Source organism: Heteronotia binoei, chromosome 20 (assembly GCF_032191835.1).
Source record: "Heteronotia binoei isolate CCM8104 ecotype False Entrance Well chromosome 20, APGP_CSIRO_Hbin_v1, whole genome shotgun sequence".
NCBI classification, from domain to species: domain Eukaryota; kingdom Metazoa; phylum Chordata; class Lepidosauria; order Squamata; family Gekkonidae; genus Heteronotia; species Heteronotia binoei.
The window spans coordinates 13,139,953-13,163,180 of record NC_083242.1 but is presented as its reverse complement, the minus strand read 5'-3'; the positions used below and the strand labels follow the sequence as shown (position 1 = coordinate 13,163,180).

Genomic DNA, 23,228 nt, shown 5'->3' with positions numbered 1-23,228 from the left:
TGGCAGCTTGCAGAAGCCGTATCTGGTCCCAGCTCTTCCTGCACAAAGGAAAGGAGTTGCCAGCTACCATGGCAGCACAACTCCTCATATTACTTATTCTCACTAAGTGGGGAAAGGGAGACATCTTTGAGCAAAGCAAGGGACGTTTGAATGATGGCAGGCTGAAATTTCGTGTTTAGGGCGAACCTGTGCATTCAGCTAAACCAAGGGACCACGTTTTTCCTGGAATGGGCCAGGTGAGGGGAGAGGGGAAGTTCAGCGGAGGGGGAGGAACCCATGGCACTCTTCACAAGCCTCCTGCAAACAAACAGAAAGAGGAGAACATCTGCCTGTGCTACAATTTAAGCCCAAGCTTCCTTCAAGGAGCTCAGGGCAGCTAGCATGGTTCTCTTGTCCTCTGTTTTATCCACACAGCAGCCCTGTGATGCAGGCTAAGGGGGGAGAGAGACAGACAGACACAGAGAGAGAAAGAGAGAGAGACAGACAGACAGACAGAGACGGACAGAGAAATATTTGGCCAAATTCATCCGGTGTGTTTTGTGGCAGAGAGGAGATTTGAACCTAGCACACCCCTTGGAATGCAACTAGGCTCTCCAGATTTATATTAAGTCATAATGCCCCCAAATTATTGAAACTGCGGACAGAAATGCACTTTGGGAAAAGTGTACACTGCTCAGAGCCCAAGAGACACAGCAGAATACAAATCAAATCAATGGAATTTACTTCTATTCTTCATTTGTACCTGGTCTTTCTCCCCAATGGAGACCCTAAGCGACCTACATCATTCTCCTCTCCTCTATTTTATCCTCACGACAATCCAGCGAAGCAGGTCAGGCTGAGAGGGTAGGACTGGCCCAGGGTCACCCAGCAGGATTCCACGTCTGAGAGGATTCTAACCTGGGTCTGGGAGACCCTGGGTCAGTCACAGTTCTCTCAGAGCTCTCTCAACCCCACCTACCTCACAGGGCGTCTGTTTTGGGGAGGGGGAAGGGAAGGAGATTGGAAGCCACTCTGATACTCTGAGTGAAGGGCAGGATCCAACTCTTCTTCATCTCCTTCTTCTTCCTCCTCTTCTGCCCATCTCTCCATCGTTAGAAGGGGACTGCAATACCAACACGGCCTGTTTTGGATTTGCCTCACTGCCAAATCAGTCGTTAGCAGTTTTCTACTGTGCAATGTGCTCCCTCCCTCTAAGCTGTGGAGTTTTGTGAGCAAAAATTTGACTTTGTGAGCTCTTAGCATTAAAGCTGGGAGCAAATGATTTGACTACTGGGGCCATCTTTCCTGAGTTAAGACAAAAAATGTGTGAGCCAGAGGCTACAAAACGTGAGCTAGCTCACACTAACTCAGCTTAGAGGGAACCAGGGGTGTTATTCTAGCAGGAGCTCTTTGCATATTAGGCCACAAACCCCTGATGTAGCCAATCCTCCAAGAGCTTCCAAAAAAGAGCCTTGTAAGCTCCAGGAGGATTGGCTACATTAAAGGGTGTGGCCTAATAGGCAAAGGAACTCCTGCTAGAATTCTACCCTTGGAAGGAACACGCAAGCATGTCCCACTTGACCTTACCTAGACTCTTCTCATGTTTCACAAGCCTGCGTTGTGCGCTGGTTTCAAGGCTGAGAGTGGGATCAGATGTGAGAATGTCGATCTGTAGAGGGAAGACAGATGGTGGAAACGAAACGTGGAACCGGTCTGGAGAGACGTTGTTGCTCAAGCACATGTATGCCTGTTGCCTCTTCCAGCGCTTCTGGCAGTCAGGGCTCAGCCAAGGGGCTCAGATGAAGCCCACCCAAGGGTGGAATTCTAGCAGGAGCTCCTTTGCATATGAGGCCACACACCCCTGATGTAGCCAATCCTCCAAGAGCTTACAGGGCTCTTAGTACAGGGCCTACTTTAAACTCTTGGAGGATTGGCTACATCAGGGGTGTGTGGCCTAATATGCAAATGAGCTCCTGCTAGAATTCCACCCCTAAGCCCACCAGTAGAATCACATGCCCCCAAGGCAAGGCCCATTCCCCCATGTGCTGCTGAGGGGTGGGAGCAAACGCTGCAGAGGGCATCCTCCCCCATCGCTGGACTGCCTTGAACGGTGGCCTGTATGGCTCAGCTATGCAGAAGAGTCTATAGATGCGAACTGTTAACCTCTGTTTCAATGTATCTGAGGAAGTGTGCACACACACAAAAGCTCACACCTTGAATAAAGACTTTGTGGGTCTTAAGAGGTGCCGCTGGACTCAAAATTTGTTCTGCTGCTTCAGGTCAACATGGCTGCCCACCTGGACCTATAGCTACCTGTATATCACCATATTAAAAGATTTAACGGAGGCTGAGATCCACATGGAATTTTATATTATCATGACACGTAGATCCTCAAAGAATTCACAGGGCATGCACCCTTTGCCTAATAGCTTCTTTTCCAATGGACTGTCGTTTTGTATATTGCGCATTTTAATTCTGAGCCGCCTTGAGCAGGATTCTGGAGGGGCAGTGTAGAAATATTCTGAATGCAAGGTTTTTGTAGGAGGAACGCCTTTGCATATTAGGCCACACCCCTGTGATGTAGCCAATCCTCCAGGAGCTTACAGGGCTCTTCGTACGGGGCCTACTGTAAGCTCTTGGAGGAGTGGCTACATCAGGGGTGTGTGGCCTAATATGCAAAGGAATTCCTGCTACAATCCCCCCCCCCATCTAAATGAATAAGTAAAGAAATAAATGAACCCATGAAGCTGCCTTATACTAAATCAGGCCACTGGTCCATCAAGGTCAGTATTGTCTACTCAGACTGGCAGTGGCTCTTCCAGCTCTCTGGCAGAGGTCTTTCACATCACCTACTACCAGGGGCTTTTTTTGTATCAGGAACTCCTTTGCATATTAGGCCACACACCTCTGATGTAGCTAATTCTCCTGGAGCTTACAGTAGGTCCTGTACTAAGAACCCTGTTAGCCCCTCCTCAATAATAAGAGACACTGCATGTTTCCTGGTCTTCAGCATCTCTGCAGAAACCTGTAAGAGCCAGTTTGGTGTAGTTGTTAAGTGTGCAGACTCTTATCTGGGAGAACCAGGTTTGATTCCCCACTCCTCCATTCACAGCTGCTGGAATGGCCTTGGGTTAGCCATGGCTTTCACAAGAGTTGTCCTTGAAAGGGCAACTGCTGTGAGAGCTCTCTCAGCCCCACCCACCTCACAGGGTGTTTGTTGTGGGGGAGGAAGATATAGGAGATTGTGAGCTGCTCTGAGTCTCTGATTCAGAGAGAAGGGCGGGGTATAAATAGGGAGGGATGGTGGCTCAGTGGTAGAGCATCTGCTTGGGAAGCAGACGGTCCCAGGTTCAATCCCTGGCATATCCAAAAAAGGGTCCAGGCAAATAGGTGTGAAAAACCTCAGCTTGAGACCCTGGAGAGCCGCTGCCAGTCTGAGAAGACAATACTGACTTTTATGGACCAAGGGTCTGATTCAGTATAAGGCAGCTTCATATGTTCATATGCAGTCTTCTTCTTCTCTTGGAGGACTGGCTACACCACAGGGGCGCAGCCTAATATGCAAATGAGTTCCTGCTACAAAAAAGCCCTGCCTACTAGCTGGTCCCCTTTGACCTAGGGATGCCGGGGATCAAATCTGGGGCCACTTGCATTCCAAGCTGAGGCTCTTCCACTGAGCCACAGCCCCTCCCCACTAATAAGAGACACTGCACGTTCCCTGGTCTTCAGCATCTTGGTAGAATCCTGTAACAGCCAACGGCAGCCGGTCATGTTGGACAGGTTGGGACAATTAAAATAACATATATATAAAAAGAGGTGACGGGACCCAGCTCTTGCAGCACTCCGGTTGCCAGGGAGAATTGCCAGGTAAGATGGTGCTTCTACCTCTTTTTCCTCCAAAGCCGAACAATCAGCCCCGCACAGGCCTTCTGGGAAGAACAGCTGTATGTCCCGGACAGCAACACAATAAGATAGGGAGCCTAACAGAGACAAAGAGATGATTCTATCAGGTTATGAATTAAACATTGTCTCTGTTCCCGCTCATCTCCCGGGAAGATTGATGGCATACAGAGCCCCCAAAAAATTGCTTTAAAGGGCCGCTGCTCCATGCTGTAACGGCAGACATTTAAGCCTATTATCCCGGAGAACAGCTCCATTGTCTCCCCTGCTATTTGGGCTTCGCTCTATTATGACTCGGCTTCTTCTTCAGATGAGCACGATGTCTCCGCTGCCTCCTTTTGAGCTAAGTAATAAAGTGCGGGGAAAATTGGAGCGGGTCTCCAGCAAAGCGGCCGCAGCTATCTGGGTGTTCGAGCCGCTGAATGCGGCGGAGTTACCGAGAAACAAAATTGTTTTCCGTGTCTCCTCCTGACATAATGTTATTTCGGCTTCTCCCCCTCCCCCTTTCTAAATATGTGTCTCAGAATATTTGCTCCCTCGTTTGAACAATGGAGAAATGCCCGTTTTGTTCTTCTTGCGTTTGGTTCACCTGATTCAGCGGCAGAAGGGAGCATTTTATACGGATGGGGAAGGGTGTGCGTATGTTTCCCAAGCAATCCTTTCAAGGTTCAAGCCTCCCAAAAGGAAGCTCATGGCTGGCCCTGCCACTAGGCAAACTAGGCAACTGCCTAGGGCACCAGCCTTCTGGGGGCACCAAATTGGGCACACACCCCATGCGACTTGGTGATGTTATCAGCACGAGGGTGGGGCGCCAGAAGTTAGCCTTGCCTAGGGTGCCAGACAGTCTAGGGAGAAAGCTGCAAACTCCTGAGCCGTTTAATTTGCAAAGGTGCTTGATTGATTCGACTGCCCCACTGATGTGGGGCCTGGAGGAACCCAATAGTAGAAGGGTGACACCGGTGGGATCCCCCCCAGAGTTAAGCATGGGGGGAGGAATGCATCTGCAGTTTCAGAGCAGTAGGGTGCCATGTGGGTGAAACAAAACCCCTGGAATAAAACTTTGTTGGGAAGGGGTAGTGACACGCCTTTCAATGACACCCCTGCCTTGGAATGTCTATTGAAAAACCAACATGGGATCTCTTAGAATGTCTGTCGACTGATCAAGTTTTATTAGGGGGCTACGTGTGTTTGAGCTCATCCGCAGAAAGTAGGGAGCTGTTGGGAAACTTTATTCCCTTTGTTCTCCCCCCACATACACACACATGCACACACACAAGGTTTAGCATCCAAAGAATCAACATGGAACTTAAGAGAAGCCATGTTGAATCAGACCAATGGCCCATCCAGTCGAACACTCTGTCACACAGTGACCAAAAAACCAGGTGCCATCAGGAAGTCCACCAGTGGGGCCAGGACACTAGTTGCCCCTCCCCCCCAAACACCAAAAATACAGAGCATCACTTGCCCCAGACAGAGAGTTCCGTCAATATGCTGTGGCTAATAGCCACCGATGGACCTCTGCTCCACGTTAACAACAAAAGTTTAAACAATTAAAAACTACAAGCTAAAACCATAAAATGCAATAAAACAAATAGCACATATGTCACAGGCTATGGTTTCCATTGGGCTCATTCTATATATCAGTACAGCAGTGGGCCCTGAGATGGAATAATAAATTAAGATAATATAGCATCATGACAGGCAAGAGAGGCCAAGTAGATGGAAATAAGGATGTCCAATCACCTCTTGAAGCTGTCTGTGCTGGCAGTTGTCACCACCTCCTGTGGCAGTGAATTCCATGTGCTAATCACCCTTTGGGTGAAGGACTTAAACGTAGTGATGGGGTCACAAGAACAGACAGCTTTAAAAAGGAGTATAAACCATGAAGTATAAACCGTGCATTATTGAAACTCACTGTAAAGCCCATTCCGAACTGAGCTGAGCCCATACTGAGCCCTCCAAGAGATGGGCTTCGCAGCTTGAGCTTGCTTTGTGTCTTTTGGTCCCAGTAGGTCGAGAAGCTTCTTCACTGCATTCTCTCGCTGAAGGCACAACACAAAGGAGGAACCGGAGGTGAGGGAGGCCAACTGGGCCAGCAGGCTCTAGGGAAGAAAGGAAAAGAAAAGCTAAAGAGAAAACCCAGAAGCCAGAGTTTGCATTTCCAAAGGGAGAGCAGCCAGCTTGTGCATATCTCTCCCCTGGCAGTATGTTGAAACCTGGTACCTGGAACAGGTCCCTGTTTCAAAACTACAGACTTCGGGACTGAAGGCTTTTTCGGTGCTGTTCTCCCTTTCCTTTTTTGCACAGTATTCAGTTTGGTGTAGAGGTTAAGTGCACGGACTCTTAGCTGGGAAAACTGGGTTTGATTCCCCCATGCCTCCACTTGCAGCTGCTGGAATGGCCTTGGGTCAGCCATAGCTCTTGCAGAGCTGTCCTTGAAAGGGCAGCTTCTGGGAGAGCTCTCTCAGCCCCCACCCATCTCACAGGGTGTCTGTTGTGGGGGAGGAAGGTAAAGGAGATTGTGAGCTGCTCTGAGACTCTGAGGTTAAACTGGACACGACAACTCGGCAGGCCAGTTTGAGTTCCATGGAAAATGAAAGGGATGAAAAAGCATTAAACAAACAAGCCCTTTATGATGTTTCGACTGCTCCGTAAGTGTGCAGGGCAATGCTCTTGCATTCCCCATTTTGCAAGGTAAATAACAATCAGTGCTAGCTGCAACCACCACATGGGGCCACTTTTAATTTTTGTGTTGCCAGCAGGAAGAGATGGATGGGTTTCCCCCATCCAATGGGAATCTGCTGTTGCGTGTTACTCTGCGATGGCAATGAATTGAAGCAGCCCCCTTTCGCCCGTGCATTGCTTGCTCCTTGTTGTTCAGTCGCACAGTTGAGTCTGACTCATTGTGACCCCATGGACCAAGTCATGTCAGGCCCTCCCATCTTCCACCATCCTCCGAAGCCTGCTCAAATTCGTGTGAAGTTACATCAGTAGCGCTGTCCAGCCATCTCATCTTTTGCCCTCCCCTTCTTTTGCCTTCTGTCTTTCCCAGCATCAGGATCTTCTCCAGCGAGTGCTCCCTTCTCATTTGGTGGTCAAAGTATTTGAGCTTCAGCTTCAGCACCTGACCTTCCAGGGAACAGTCAGGGTTGATTTCCCTTAGGACTGACTGATCGCTCCTTACTCAAAAATTATTACATTGGTGCATCTTTTGTATCAGAACAGTTACGTATATAAAGATTTTGTACCAAAATTAGCTGGGTACGCCATAATGGCAAAACTAAGTAAACAAAAGCTCGCTCAAAGAATATCGGCAGAAACGGGAAGCTTATTACTCATATTGTGGGGAATAATTAGTTCTTTGACTTAATATGAAATGTGGACATTTTTTGAATCTATTTCAAAAATGTGTGGCCTGTTATGCAAAGGTGTGTGTGGCCTATTATGCAAAGGAGTTCCTGCTACAAAAAAAGTTCTGCTACCATGGTCTGAAAATGTTTTGATTAATTTTTATTTCTTCTAACCCAGGGGTGTCAAACTCATTTGTTATAGAACCAGGTCTGACATAAATGAGACCTTGTTGGGCTGGACTGGGCCATGTGTGTACCTATTTAAGATTAGGCAGCAAAGATATAAACTTTTAAAAAGGACACAGACAAACATGACTAAAGATTTTCTTTTCAACCTTGAAATAAAAACGCTTAAAACATTAGCACTCGTTGGTCTTAAAGGTGCTTTCTTTGTATCTCTCCTGTGTGGTTCAGGGAACTGGGCAAAGGAAGCTCTGGCTCTTTCCTTTCTTCCCCAGGGGACCAGGAGATGGAGGAGCCTCAGCTAATGGAGAAAATGGCTTTGCTCTGTAGCTCCTGATTCAGCCCCCAGGCCACACATTTGACACCCCTACCCTAACCCCTCTTTCCTTCTGTATCTCAATCTTCCTTTGAGAAAATAAGGGGGGGGGGGATTTTTTAAAAAGATTTTGTACCTTGGCATGCAGAAGGCTGTTTGCCAATGTTTGATGTCTTCTTCTGGATTCTTTGGTCCTTCTATATGGCCATCTGGAAGGACTCCATGGTGCTCCCAAACCACTCAGTTGGCAATCCGCTAGTACAAAATGCACTGGTGATCAATCATTCATGAAGGACATTAATTGACAAAGTAAGGGCGCTATTTACATCTGCCGTTGTATGGAGAGTGGAGGATAGCTCGCTGAAATGGCTGGCGGTGTAAAAAATGCTTTACTTGGAGGATTGGCTCCATCAGGGATGTGTGGCATAATATGCAAAGGAGCTCCTGCTAGAATTCCACCCCCGGGACACACACAGAGTGTGATGCTTGTTTGTCCCCCAGATTTGGGGTGTACCTGCTGCTACTCTCCATGATGGTATGTTCAGGGTGGCTGGCAGCAAAGCATGGCTGGTTTGAAACATTTTGAAGCCAGACAGGGAGTATCAAAATGGTGTATGAGGCATCAGCAAGCTGCCCTGACTGAGACTCACTAAAGGAATGCAGTGGACCTGCCTAGGATACTTTCTCAGTAGACTGCACCCAAAGGTCAGATGTATCCTGCCACTCTATAGCCATTGTGTGCGTGCTCGTAAAATGTCATCAAGTTGCAGCTGACTTATAACAATCCCAGCAATGGGCTTTCAAGACAAGGGAGAAGCAGAGGTGGTTTGCCACTGCCTTCCCCTGCAGAGCCTTCCTTGGTGGTCTCCCATCCAAGACTTACAGTGACCCCAGCAAGGGCTTTCAAGGCAAGTGAGAAGCAGAAGTGGTTTTGCTGTTGCCTTCCCCTGCAGAGTCTTGCTTGGTGGTCTCCCATCCAAGCCCCAGCAAGGGGCTTCCAAGGTACAGAAGAAGCAAAAGTGGCTGGCCACTGCCTTTCTCTTCAGAGACTTGCTTGGTGGTCTCCTATCCAAGACTTATGGTGACCTCAGCTGCAGGCGGATTGTAACTGTAAGCTCCAGGAGGATTGGCTATATCAAGGGTGTGTGGCCTAAAATGCAAAGGAGCTCCTGCTACAAAAAAACCCCTGTAAAGTAAAAGAAAGTTTGTGTTTGTTTGCTTTTTGGTTTTCAAGGTATAATCTCATGATGGGGGGAGGGGGGAGTTTTGGGGGAAATACTCCATCTGTGGAATCTTGTGAGCAAAAATTCTACTTCTGAGCCACTGGCATTAAAGTTGTGAGCTACTGCATAAATTAGTTTATCTGGGGTCATTTTTCCTGAGCTAAGACAAAAATGTGTGAGCCGGAGAGGCTAAAAAAAATGTGAGTTACCTCACACTAACTCAGAGCGACCCCAGCAAGAGCTTCCAAAGCAAGTGAGAAGCAGAGGTGGTTGGCCATTGCCTTCCTCCGCAGAGTCTTCTTTGGTGGTCTCCCATCCAAGACTTATGGCAACCCCAGCAAGGACTTCCAAAGCAAGGGAGAAGCAGAGGTGGCTGGCTGTTGCCTTCCTCTGCAGAGTCTTCCTTGGTGGTCTCCCATTCAAGATTTATGGCGACCCCAGCAAGGGCTTCCAAAGCAAGTGAGAAGCAGAGGTGGTTGGCCGTTGCCTTCCTCTGCAGAGTCTTCCTTAATGGACTCCCTTCCAAGATTTATGGTGACCCCAGCAAGGGTCTTTCCAGGCAAGTGAGAAGCAGACGTGGCTTGCCATGGCCTTCCTCTGAAGAGTCTTCCTTAGCTGTCTCTCTTCCAAGTACTGACCCTGCTTAGTTTCTGAGATCAGGCTGTACCAGGCCATATCCCCTTCCCCTATTACTCATAGCAGTGCCCAAAAATCTGCCACTTTGTGTCACTGCAAGGCTTTCTTGGGTACAAGCATTAATGGCATAGGCTATTGCATAAGAATCCAACTGAGCATGCTGGCTGGCTGGAAATGAACTCCAGACCACACAGGCGAACCTCCCCCATCCCCAGGTCAGCTCTTGGTTAACTCTTAACTCAATGATGCTGAAGCAGATTTCTTCACGCTTCTCAGTGGACAGAGCCTGACGCCCAGGCTAAGTTCATGGGGCTCATTGAGTTGTGAAAGGAGAGAGAGAGAGAGAGTTTTGCTTTGGGGTGATGAAAAAGGTAACGCCAGAAAAGGGCATGTTGACATCTGCTTGGCTTGGCCAGCCATAACCAGGCTGCAGGGGGCAAGAAGGACATCTCCAAACGAACAAAAATCTCAGAAAGCTGTTTTAATTTCAGATTCCAAGCAGCCAGCATCTTTATCTTTTCCTTCCTTCCTTTCTCTCTCTCTCTGTTCCTTCCTTCCTTTTTCTATTGTTCTCTCTCTCTGTTGCTTCCTTCCTCCTTCTCTGTTCCTTCCTCTTTCTTTCTTTCTTTCTCTCTCTCTCTCTCTCTGGAGAGCCAGTTTGGTGTAGTGGTTAAGTGTGCAGACTCTTATCTGGGAGAACCGGGTTTGATTCCCCACTCCTCCACTTGAACCTGCTGGAATGGCCTTGGGTCAGCCATAGCTCTGGCAGAGGTTGTCCTTGAAAGGGCAGCTGCTGTGAGAGCCCTCTCCAGCCCCACCCACCTCACAGGGTGTCTGTTGTGGGGGAGGAAGGTAAAGGAGATTGTGAGCCGCTCTGAGACTCCTCGGAGTGGAGGGCGGGATATAAATCCAATATCTTCTTCTTCTTCTCCCTTCCTTCCTGGCACTTGGGTCTTTTACAAAATCTGAAAATATTTTATTTACATCGATAAATTAAACGACATAGGTTTCCCGATGTCAGTACTGCATTATTAAGCGCGGTGTTAACGAGGTACTTGGGATTTCCCAGACCTGAAAAAAATAACCATGCATGCTATTTCCTTCCCCCAGCTTCTTTGGAGAGAAGAAATCGTAACACATTAAGTGCCCCTCAAGTCTGTGGGGCGTGAAAATTGAAGGCGAGAGCTGAGGCCGCTTGCTGGGGAAAGGAGATTCAGAGGCACGCGGCGACCACCTTTGCAAAGTCACGCTGCCTTTTGTACGGCTGTAATGCCAAGGCCAGGACTGATAAGTGCTCTGGGCCTTTTACTTGACCCTAGTGCTCGTTGTGGAATTTAAAAATTGCTATTGATTTGCGTTCCGCAACGAGGAGCGCTATTACGGTTAATGTGATTAGAAAGCCACAACAAAGTGGCCTCGTGTTACATTATGGGCTGGATGTCAAGGGGCAGGTGGAGTTACTTGGAAGTCCTCCACTGGTGCTTAAGATGAAAAGAATGGGAGGAGAGGCATGCTGCTGTGGATTCTGAAGCACAAATGCGTGGATCTGACTCAGAACTGAAGAAGACTGCAGATTTATACCATGCCCTTCTCTCTGAATCAGAGCCTCAGAGCGGCTCACAATCTCCTTTATCTTCTCCCCCCGCAACAGACCCCCTGGGAGGTGGGTGGGGCTGAGAGGGCTCTCACAGCAGCTGCCCTTTCAAGGACAACCTCTGCCAGAACTATGGCTGACCCAAGGCCATGCCAGCAGCTGTCTGGGGCCATTTTTCCTGAGCTACGACAAAAATGTGTGAGCCGGAGGCTAAAAAAAATGTGAGTTACCTCACACTAACTCAGCTTAGAGGGAACACTGGTTGGAGGTAAAATGCCAAATTTCATGGTTTTTTTTTTTTTTTTTAAGACAAAGTTTATGGTGGATGTGTGATTTTGAGTGATAACTGACTTGTTTTTATGATTAATTTATTTTTATGTATAAGCATAATGGGTGCACCACAAGAAAAAAAAAATTGCCCTGCAAAATGAAAAAAAATCCTGACTACAGCCCTGCCGCCAAGGGCCAGGGAAAAGGAATGAGTCTGCTGTCCCTCTTGCAGCCCCCAAATCCCAGGAAGCTGGTGCCCCTGCCCTGGGAAATGGAAGAGGTACTCATTCGTGTAGGAGCCCCATGCCGCAGAGCAGTAAAGCTGCAGTACTGCAGTCCGAACTCTCTGCTCATAACCTGAGTTTGATCCCAGTGGAAGCTGGGTTCAGGTAGCCGGCTCAAGGTTAACTCAGCTTCCATGATTGGTCAAATGAGTACTCGGTTTGCTGGGGGGAAAGTGTAGATGACTGGGGAAGGCAATGGCAAACCACCCTGTAAAAAATCTGCTGTGAAAACGTTGTGATGTGGCGTCACCCCGGAGTCGGAAACAACTGTTTGCACAGGGGGACTACCTGTACCTTTTTACTTATTCATGTATCACAGGGGTCCCTGACCTTTTTTGAGGCTGTGGGGCACAGCAACAGAACGGGTGCTACAGAACACAGGTAGTGTCACGCAGGAGGCGGAGCCAGTCACAAGACGATAGCTGCAACTTAACCGGTAGCACAGGGCAGATGCTTGCACTCAGGGCTTTTTTTGTAGCAGGAACTTCTTTGCATATTAGCTCACACACCCCTGATGTAGCCAATCCTCCTGGAGCTTACAGTAGGTCCTGTACTAACAGCCCTGTCAGCTCTTGGAGGATTGGCTACATCAGGGGTGTGTGGCCTAATATGCAAAGGAATTCCTGCTACAAAAAACCACTCATCTTGTGCTGCTGCAAGAGCAACATTTCAAAGGCTCTGCAGGGCCAATCACATCTTCGATAGTCAATCAGAAGCCTTGCTGGACATAAGCCCGACCTAGCCCTCCTCACTTCCTAAAAATACTTGACAGGTGCCAGAAAAGGTGTCGGCGGGCATCATAGCAACCATGGACATCCTCTGAGACCCAACCCGGTGCATCGTATTTATATAACAACTTCCAGGGCTTTTTTTGTAGCAGGAACTCCTTTGCATATTAGGCCACTCACCCCTGATGTAGCCAATCCTCCAAGAGCTTACAGGGCCTACCATAAGCTCCAGGAGGACTGGCTACATCAAGGGGGTGTGGCCTAACATGCAAAGGACTCCTGCTAAAAAAAAAAAAAAGTCCTGCCAATCTTTATATTCCAGGACCTCAGGATACAAGTGGGCAAACCCCCTCAAGCTTGATGATGATGAAGAAGAGAAGACATTGGATTATACCCTGCCCTTCACTCAGCATCTTAGAGAATCTTACAATCTCTTTCCCCTTCCCCTCCCCACAGCAGAAACCCTGTGAGGTAGATGCAGCTGAGAGAGCTCTGAGAGAACTGCTCTTGAACAGAACAGCTCTGAGAGAGTTATGATTGACCCAAGGTCACTCCAGCAGGTGCATGTGAAGGAAGGGGGAATCAAACCCAGTTCTCCCAGATAAGACTCCACATACTTAACCACTACACCAAACTGGCTCTATGAGCAGTGCTGTGTAAACCAAGCTATATATTGCATACACACACACAGGAAGCCCTGCTACTTATAGTGAGGTAGATGGGGACCTCTTGGTTGTGGCACCACACTGTGGTATGCCAACCCCATCATTACGTCCAATTGTCCACAGGGAGACTACAGTATTTGCTGGTGTATAAGACTACTTTTTTGCCCTGAAAAACATGCCTCCAAGTGGGGGGGGTCGTCTTATACGCCGGGTGCACTTCAGTTGGGATAGGCATAGCTGCCCACAGTGGCCTTCCGATGCTCGCCCGGTGCCCATAGTGGCCTCCCGATGCCCGCCCACCTCATTCTACATACCATCCAGTATCACGTGGTATCCAGCGCGGCCGCGGCGGGTCACCAGCGTGGCTGCGGCGAGCATCAGCAGCGAGACAGGGGTGCCAGCCTTTTCGGCGTGACCGGCCCGTTCTGCTCGGTGGGAAGCAGTGGCGCTCCGGCCCGCCCCTTGTCTATGCAGAGCTCGCACATGCGCACTAATGCCGGTCACAGGGAGATGCAGGGGCGGGCCGGATGTTCTTTTACCTTTTACTTGGTGTGTGGAAGGTGTGCGGAAGAGGGGGTAGTCTTATACAGCGAGTATATAACAAACTCTATATTTTGAGTGGAAATGTTGGGGGGTCGTCTTATACGCCCAGTCGTCTTATACACCAGCAAATACGGTACTTCTTTTTGTTGGGTGTCTGGCTGATTTGTTTGTCTCTGCTCAGTTGTTTGGATTTGTTAAGATTTGTTGAATTTCTTGCAGCCTGTTTTTCCACGTTCTTCCATAATTGCCGCTCGCACTGTTGATTGTTTGTACTGAGACATTCGTAATTGACTGCCGGCTGCTTTGAGTACATTTTATTTAGGAAAGCAAGGAGAGAAATTGTTTTAACCAATAAAGAAGAATTGTTACAGCACAAATGGAAGCGAGAGACCTATGCCTGTATGTCTGCATATGCACGTGGTTTTTCCTGAGAATTACTGGCTGGCGTGACCCAGAACCAGTTTTCACCTGCATTTTGGAGACATTTTCTGCATCCATGTTAAAATACATTTATGCACGAGGAATGCATGCTCACAAAGATGCTTATTTAATGTATTTCTACCACATCATCTTTCCATTATGGAGCCCCTCTTCCCTCTTTTCTTGTGGATCTGTCCCCTCTCATCTACCTCTTCGACTACCACCTACAATGCTTTAATTTTGATTTTGAGTGCCACTGTTGATAGAATGATTATTTTAATATATATTTTAATTATTTTAATATATTATTTTAATTATATTTATTATAATGTACTCTGTCCTGAGCCCTCCTGCAAAGGGAAGGGTAGGTTAGAAATCAAATGTAACAGGGCTTTTTTTGTAGCAGGAACTCCTTTGCATGTTAGGCCACACGGTCCTGATGTAGCCTGTGGAGAAACGCCATCTTAGTCAATGTTGGTGCTTCATTGGGAGGGATCATTAAACTACTAAAGTAGGCTTTGGCCTAGCCTCCCTCCAACCCCTCCTCCCTTCCAGAGTTAAACCAGCGCCTCTAGGGGGAAAGCCTCCTAGAGGGGCAGGAAGTTCTTTTGTTCTTTTTATTTGAGTTAGGCAGGAAAAGGCAGTCCGCAGCTGGCGCTGAAGGAGAAAGGTTAGTAGCCTGGGCTCCTGCCTGTGGGGGTGGCCCCAAGGCAGTCATTCACAAGGTAGGGCCAGTTTACACCAGGGATGAGCAGATGCGTTTAAATCCACCTTTATTTGTCCTCTGGTTGCTATTCAGGTGCTGTGCTAAACTTTTACATGTAACTGTTTTTTTTTTTTTAATTTCTCTTCTTATTAAACATTTTTTTTCTGTTTTGAATGCTGGCAGTCAAATTCTGTACCACATAGATCCCGACCGCTTAGACCACGCTACTTTATGAAGGGGGCCCCGGGGAAGGGGGAAGGCATGCAGTTGGATAAGGTGCCAATCCTCCAGGGGTTCCCCGAAGAAGTGCTGTGGTCTCTGTGATACCCAAGTACAGGGTGGCAGAGGACCTTGAGGCCTGGCCTCATAGCTGGAGAGGGGGATTGGGAGTCCTGTTCCTCTCAATCTGAACCCCTAGACTGAGCAGGTGGTGGCAGCGAGCCCAAGTGGCCAAAGGAGAAATAGCTCCCTCCAGGAGTTGGCGACTCAACAGGGAGTTGACGGGACCGGGTCTGAAGGCAGAATCGGGCCGGTTCCGTCACATAGCCAATCCTCCAAGAGCTTACAGTGGACCCTGTAAGAAGAGTCCTGTAGACTCTTGGAGGATTGGCTACATCAGAGGGGTGTGGCCTAATATGCAAAGAAGTCCCTGCACAAAAAAAGTCCTGTGTATGAATAAATATATATATATAAAAAAGATTTCTCACATGGAGCGTCCTGGAAGTTTCTCATCCTTGTCCCAACCAGATCCTTAGCTGAGTTACTGCAAGGCCACTGCATCGTGGCCCTGCCGACTGTACCTTGGACCCCTGCCTGATAGCCCACCGGGACTTCTCGCCCTCCCTCCCAAGTGAATGCCAGTCTCTAAAAATAGGCCCGCTCCTCTATCTATCATGTCCCGGTGCCATGGCTGTCGCATCTGGAGCTGCGCGGGACTGCTGATGACTTTGGCAGATCGTTTCCTGTAATTTCTCACGCCTTAATTGAAAAGGCAGAGAGGGAAGAACCTGACAGCGGCTTCACTCTGCCACTGCAGAAATGCTGGCACTTCACTGGATGGGCATTAAACCACAGATCATGGGGGGGGGGGGGGTTGATTAAAAGCAGGGGTTTTTTTTAAGCTGGAATGCACAGGGACTCAGTTCCAGCTGACTTGGAATCAGGGGGTGTGGCCTAATATGTAAATGAGTTCCTGCTGGGCTTTTTCTGCAATGGTCCCATCAGGGGGTGTGCCCCAGGGCTTTGGGGTAGAAAAAGCCAGTAGGAACTCATTTGCATATTAGGCCACACCCCTTGGTGTCACCATTGTTTAACATAGGGCTTTTTGCAAAAAAGGCCCTGCAGGAGCTCATATACATATTAGGCCACACAACCTGATGCCAAACCAGCCAGAACTGCGTTCCTGTGTGTTCCTGCTTAAAAAAAGCCCTGGTATGGTCTAATATTCGAAGGAATTCCTTTTCCTACAAAAATGCCCTGATTAAAAGAAATTACAATTGTGGTGGTACTGTGCGCATGTTCGTGGCAAACATGGCATAGGTTCTTGGGCTTAAATGGAAACCTCATTCACAGGTAACAAGCTTGCCCGGTCCAAGTTCTCTTTGCAAATCAAGCTCAACACGGAGACCACAGACCTCCATTAGTCTGCCGACTTCAAATTATGGGTCATGCAGCTCCGATTCAGACTAAGGCCATATGAGAAAGGGAGAGGATACTTAACTGCTTGGTGCATGTCACTGTCCCCTGCACTGACTTTTTAGAAAGCACTTTTAGGAATAACAGACAGGAATCTGGCTTTTCCCCACATTTTTCTGTGAGGGCATCAGGAGCACAGTTTAAAAAAAGAAAACTGAGGGCTTTTCTGCAGTATCATTTCCTTCACTTGAAGTTCCTGGTTTGTTTTTTTGGGGGGGGGGGTTTGGAGGGGGGGGGTCTGCTCTGCATCTGTTTTGCTCCCTCTAGAGACCAATTAAACATTACACCTGGCATAAAAACCTGCAGTTTAAATCCACAGGTTATGCTGGACATAAACTGGTGTAATATTGACTAGATCACTAGAGGGGAAAAACACATGCAGAACAGACTGTGTCCTGGCCCCACTGGTGAACCTCCTGATGGCACTTGGGGTTTTTTTGGCCACTGTGTGACGCAGAGTGTTGGACTGGATGGGCCACTAGCCTGATCCACCATGGCTTCTCTTATGTTCTTGCCTCCTGAAGGTCCAGGAACTTATAGGCAAGGAAAATGAGCATGCAAAAAAGCCCTGAGGCCTGAGAAGGAAATTCTGTGTTTGGGCTGTGCAGTCTCCAAAGTGAAGAAGACATTGGATTTATATTCCGCTGCCCACTCAGAGTCTCAGAGCAGCTCACAATCTCCTTTCTCTTCCTCCCCCACAACAAACACCCTGTGAGGTGGGTGGGGCTGGGAGGGCTCTCACAGCAGCTGCCCTTTCAAGGATAACTTGCACAAGAGCTATGGCTGACCCAAGGCCATTCCAGCAGGTGCAAGTGGAGGAATGGGGAATCAAACCTGGTTCTCCCAGATAAAAGTCCGCATGTTTAACCGCTACACCAAACTGGCTCTCAAAGGGGAGGGAGGAGCAGCGTAATGTCACATCCTGGGTATGCCTCCATTTCAAAGCATAAAAAAAAAAGATGGCTCGGTCAAACTACATTTCCCAGAGTCTCATGGTGAACTCCAGACTCAGATTTGACCCAACAATCTTTTTTTGTACTCTCAATCCAAACCATTTTTTTTTGTCCCACAAACCTCCTCATCTTCAGATGAAAGGAGAGCTTTGGCATCCTCAGCGTTCAAGTTCAGATGCTTCATTCCAACCAGGCGGAACCTCTCCAGATCCAGTTTCCGAAGGATTCGAGGTAGACTACGGGTCCGCACACCGGGTTTGATCAACAGCACGGTGCAGAGGACCTCAGCACCTGTCCAGAGGATGAAGGGAAGAAGCTGCAGCATGAATTGCAAACAGAACTCTATACAAAGCGCACAAACCTGCAACTGGGTGGTACTACTGTAGAACAGGTTTGCGTGTGCATGCTTTCCACATGGAGAGAATGCTTTGTAACTCAGTCCGAAGGGGTACAGCCAAGAAATCGATCCACTAACTCTGTGAGGACTAGACCACTGGTAAAGCAAAGAACAGCAAGGTCTACGTATTTATCAAGTGATGATTGTATCAATATAGTATGTACCAGGACTTTTTTTGAGCAGGAACGCACGGGAATACAGTTTCATCTGGCTTGGTGGCATGGGGTGTGGCCTAATATGCAAATGAGCCCCTGCAATATGCAAATGAGCTAGCTTGGTGTAGTGGTTAAGTGTGTGGACTCTTATCTGGGAGAACCGGGTTTGATTCCCCACTCCTCCACTTGCACCTGCTGGAATGGCCTTGGGTCAGCCATAGCTCTGGCAGAGGTTGTCCTTGAAAGGGCAGCTGCTGTGAGAGCCCTCTCAGCCCCACCCACCGCACAGGGTGTCTGTTGTGGGGGGAGAAGATATAGGCGATTGTAAGCTGCTCTGAGTCTCTGATTTAGAGAGAAGGGCGGGGTATAAATCTGCAGTCTTTTTTTTCGTCTGGGCCTTTTCTACAAAAAAAGCCCTGATATGTACCTTTAATTAACTTTAATTAAGTGTTTAGACCCATACCTCACTGCTTCTGAGAAACTGTGGATTCCTAATTTTACAGATAAAGAATCCAGGCACAGCCCTGACCTAGATAGCCCAGGGAAGCCCGATCCCATCAGATCGCAGAAGCTAAACAAGGTCGACTCTGGCAAGTCCTTGGATGGGAGATCTCCAAGTTGGGAGGGCAAAGGCAGGCTTTATTCATCCACTTCTCTGAATATCTTCCAGGTCCCCAGCTGGGGTCAGTCACCAGAAGTCGCCACAACTTCCAGATGCACACACATGCTCACTCACACACAAATGTAAGAGCACTGCTAGATCAGACCAGGAAAGTCTACAAATAGCCATCACTCTGCCTCTCCGCCCGGACCTGGGTGGCCCAGGATAGCCCAGTCTTATCAGATCGCAAAACCTAAGCAGGGTCAACTGTGGTTAGTATTTGGATGGGAGATCCTCCTTGGAATACCAGCAGTTGGGAGGGCACGGCAGGCTCTATTCAGCCACCTCTCTGAATATCCTCCAGGCTCCCAGTAGAGGTCAGTCACCAGAGGTCGCACCATGACTTCCAGGTTCTTCTCTGGCAAGTACTTGGATGGGAGCCCTCCTTGGAATACCAGCAGTCGGGAGGGCAGGGACAGGCTCTATTCAGCCACCTCTCTGAATATCCTTCAGGCCCCCAGTAGGGATCAGTCACCAGAGGTCGCACCATGACTTCCAGGTTCTTCTCTGGCAAGTACTTGGATGGGAGCCCTCCTTGGAATACCAGCAGTCGGGAGGGCAGGGGCAGGCTCTATTCAGCCACCTCTCTGAATATCCTTCAGGCCCCCAGTAGGGGTCAGTCACCAGAGGTCACCAGGACTCCCAGGTTCTTCTCTGGCAAGTCCTCGGATGGGAGCCCTCCTTGGAATACCAGCAGTTGGGAGGGCAGGGGCAGGCTCTATTCAGCCACTTCTCTGAATATCCTCCAGGCCCCAAGACGTGGTCAGTCACCAGAGGTCACCATGACTTTCAGGTGCAGACACAAACACACACACAAACATTAAGAAAAATAAAAATACAAAAAAAGAAAAGAATCAAGGCACAAAGGTGGCATCTACTGGGAACATAGCTTAGATGCTTGCAAGGATTCTTCGTGTGTTGGTGTGTTTATGTTGTTGACACGGCTCCTGTTCTGGAATTTGACACGTTAGCGACTTTGTCCGAGGTCATGTGACAAATCCATAGCAAGGATCTGAACGCTACTCGTTGATCCGCAGCGGGGAGACTTTCCCCTGCCTCTGTTGCCATGGAGCCCGTGATTCTCTTCATCAGTGTTCTCAAGGAGACATTCATCTTGCCAGCAAGAGAACTCCAGGAAGGAAATGGGTCACGTCGGTTTGTTCGCGTACCCTGCTCTGTGTTGAGGCAAGCGATCCATTGCCATTGACTCTCCAAACTAGATCTGCAAGCGTCTGTTTCCACATCAGCCCAGGACTGGCTCCAGGTTTTGAGTGTCAGAGGCGAGATTCTCCCCCTGCTGAGCACTATGCTGCACTCTCCTTTACTCCATCTACCCTCCCATTCCCTACTTCTCTACATAAGAGAAGTCATGTTGGATCAGGCCAATGGCCCATCCAGCCCAACACTCTGTCACACAGGGGCCAAAAAAAGAGGGGCCAGGACACTAGAAGCCTTCCCAATGTGCCCTCCCAAAGCATCAATAATACAGAGCATCACTTGCCCCAGACAGAGAGTTCCATCTATACCTTGTGGCTAATAGCCACTGATGGACCTCTACGTCATATGTTGATCCAATCCCCTCTTGGAGTCATCTATGCTTGCAGCCGCCACCAACTCCTGTGGCGGTGAATTCCATGTGTTTATCACCCTTTGGGTGAAGAAGTACTTCCTTTTATCCATTCAAACCTGACTGCTCAGCAAGAAGAAGACTGCAGATTTATACCCCACCCTTCTCTCTGAATCAGAGACTCAGAGTGGCTTACAATCTCCTATACGTTCTTCCCCCACAACAGAGACCCTGTGAGGTGGGTGGGGCTGAGAGAGCTCTCCCAGCAGCTGCCCTTTCAAGGACAACTCCTGCGATAGCTATGGCTAACCCAAGGTCATTCCAGCAGCTGTAAGTGGAGGAGTGGGGAATCAAACCCGGTTCTCCCAGATAAGAGTCCTCACACTTAACCACTACACCAAACTGACTCAATTTCATTGAGTGCCCACAAGGTCTTATATTATGAGAAAGGGAGAAAAGTACATCTTTCTCTGCCTTCTCTATTCCATGCATAATCTTGTAAACCTCTATCATGTCACCCCTCAGTCATCATTTCGCCAAACTAAAGAGCCCCACGTGCTTTAACCTTTCTTCGCAGGGAAAGTGTTCCAACCCTTTAATCATTTTAGTTGCCCTTTTCTGCACTTTTCCCAATGCTATAATACCTTTTTTTTTTTTTTGAGGTGTAGTGACCAGAATTGTACACAGGATTTATATGGGGACATTATGATACTGCTTGATTTGTCTTCAGTTCCCTTCCTAATAATCCCCAGCATAGCACTGGCCTTTTAGAGTGAGATCTAGTCTGTCTGTAGCAGTAGAAAAGAGCAAGGGTCAAGTAGCACCTGCAAGACTAACACAATTGGTGGCAGGGCAGGTGCTTTTGTGAATCACTGCTCTCTGCTTCAGATGCCTTCAGTATCTCATCATCAATTTGTTCAGCTTATATGACCCCAGGTCTTAAGCACAGTCACAATCAGAAATGCAGATATACAGTCAATTAATAATGATACATGAAGACACCAAGTTTACTTCCAGTAGAAGAAGAAGAAATGGATTTATATCCTGCCCTATCCTCTGAATCGCAGAGTCTCAGGGTGGCTTACAATTTCCTTTATCTCCTTCCCCCACAACAGACACCCTGTGAGGTAGGCGGGGCTGAGAGGGCTCTCCTAGAAGCTGCCCTTTCAAGGGCAATTCCTACGAGAGCTATGACTGACCCAAGGCCATTCAGCAGCTGCAAGTGGAGGAGGGGGGAATCAAACCCGGTTTTCCCAGGTAAGAGTCCGTGCACTTAAACACTACACCAAACTGGGTCTCGTGACTCACAAAAGCTCCTACCCTGCCAGAAATCTACTTTTCCGAAGCCAGCCGGGCAGGGCTAAAGGGAACCAGAGACCCACTACTTCCTTCCCCCGATAATGTCCCAATCAGAAAGTTGCCACCGAGGCCCCTCTGACTATATCACAGGGACCTCTGAGATCATCTCCCATTGCTGGGTGGGAGCTGAGGGGCACCTCCCATCAGCAGTGAGCGCTCTGTCAGGCACACAGTCCTTGGCATGTGCCCCACTGTTTATAAGTGACACCAGCCTCTTGCCTGACCATTGTGTGATAGCAGAAATGGAGTCGGCTGAAAGAAAAATGCTTGAGACAAAACAGTGCAGTGAGATCAGGTGGAGGAGAGGCAGGGTGCGGCTCTCCTGGATTCGCGCTCCCCACTTACCCCGGAAACAGAAGGACACCTGAATATATACTTAGGCGATTACTTCAAGGCATCTAAGGAAGCCTGGGGTCATGTCAAGTGAAATTTTCAATGAGCCACTGGATACTTACCGCGAAGGGTCCTTCTCCTCTGAGGAAAGGGAGGACATTTTGGTGGGTGGTTCTCACCATTCTTACAGGGAGGCAGCAACAACTTTTTTTCTCCCTCATGTCTCTGCTATGGGAGCCACTGGCCCTCTCTGTTCTGGTGACTCTGAAAGCAGTTAACTCTCTCTTTGGTCTTTGGGCAGTGACGCTCTGTACTCTTGGTGCTTGGGGGAGGGCACAGTGGGAGGGCATCTAGTGTCCTGACCCCACTGGTGGACCTCCTGATGGCACTTGGGTTTTTTGGCCACAGTGGGGTACAGAGTGTTGGACAGGATCTTATGGTCTACAAATTGATAGAATGCAGAATAGCAACAGGGAACCAGAAAGAAACAGATCATAGAATAATTAGGATAGGAAAAAAATCCCTGCTGATGTCTTGACTGACAGTGACTTTGGGAGGGACAAGATGTCCTCCTTTCCTCAGAAAAGGACCCTTCACTGTAAGCATCCGATGGTTCATTCTCTCTGAGGCGGAGGACATCTTGGTGGGGCCTCCCAGAACGGTGTCCTCAAGTCTAGGGTGGGCCTTTTGCATCAAGGATATGCCAGATGAATCATAAATATTTTGTAGTGTTTCATAAATGTGGAGCTGGATGACCGTGTCCCCACCTTGCAGACCTCTTTCGCTGCAGTATGCATCAGTTGTCGCACTTCTCACCGAGTGAGCTGTGATTCTGGAAGGAACACCCGGTTTGTGAAGCTGGTATGCTTTGATGATACAGGCCTTGAGAGATCTGCTGATGGCAGACTCGGACATCCTACTTCCCATGTTTGGTGGAGATAGAGATGAAAATTGCAGTCATTTTCTGGATGGCCTCTGTTCTACGGATGAACGTCTTCAGAACTTTCCTGACATCCAGTGTATGCCATATCCTTTCCCTTGGGTGTCTGGGATTTGGGCAGAAGGATGGAAGGCCGATCTCTTTTGAGATTTGTGAAAAGTGGAATTAACTTTTGGTCGAAAGGTTGGGTCAGTTCTCAAGATCACTTTATCGTTGTGAAAGATGCAGAGTTCAGGCTTTAACGCTTGGGAGTTCTGACATTTTTCTTGCGGAAGTGCTGACCACCAGAAATCGAGTTTTCATTCTCAGCCACTTCAGGGGAACCTCTCTAATTGGTTCAAATGAGGGCAGAAAGCACAGGATGCAATTTC

The 23,228-nt window shown here is 48.4% G+C and overlaps 1 protein-coding gene across 1 annotated transcript in view; it reads right to left on the bottom strand.

Moving 5' to 3' along the window:
* Positions 1-23,228, bottom strand: part of LOC132588594 (dynein axonemal assembly factor 8-like) — a 97,804-nt gene that overhangs the window by 34,926 nt on the left and 39,650 nt on the right. The window contains exons 8-11 of the mRNA XM_060261026.1: positions 17,567-17,736; positions 5,795-5,981; positions 3,865-3,959; positions 1,567-1,648 (exon numbers count right to left, since the gene is read on the bottom strand). Of these exons, the coding sequence (XP_060117009.1) occupies positions 1,567-1,648; positions 3,865-3,959; positions 5,795-5,981; positions 17,567-17,736 (534 nt within the window). The remainder of the gene's footprint in view (positions 1-1,566; positions 1,649-3,864; positions 3,960-5,794; positions 5,982-17,566; positions 17,737-23,228) is intronic.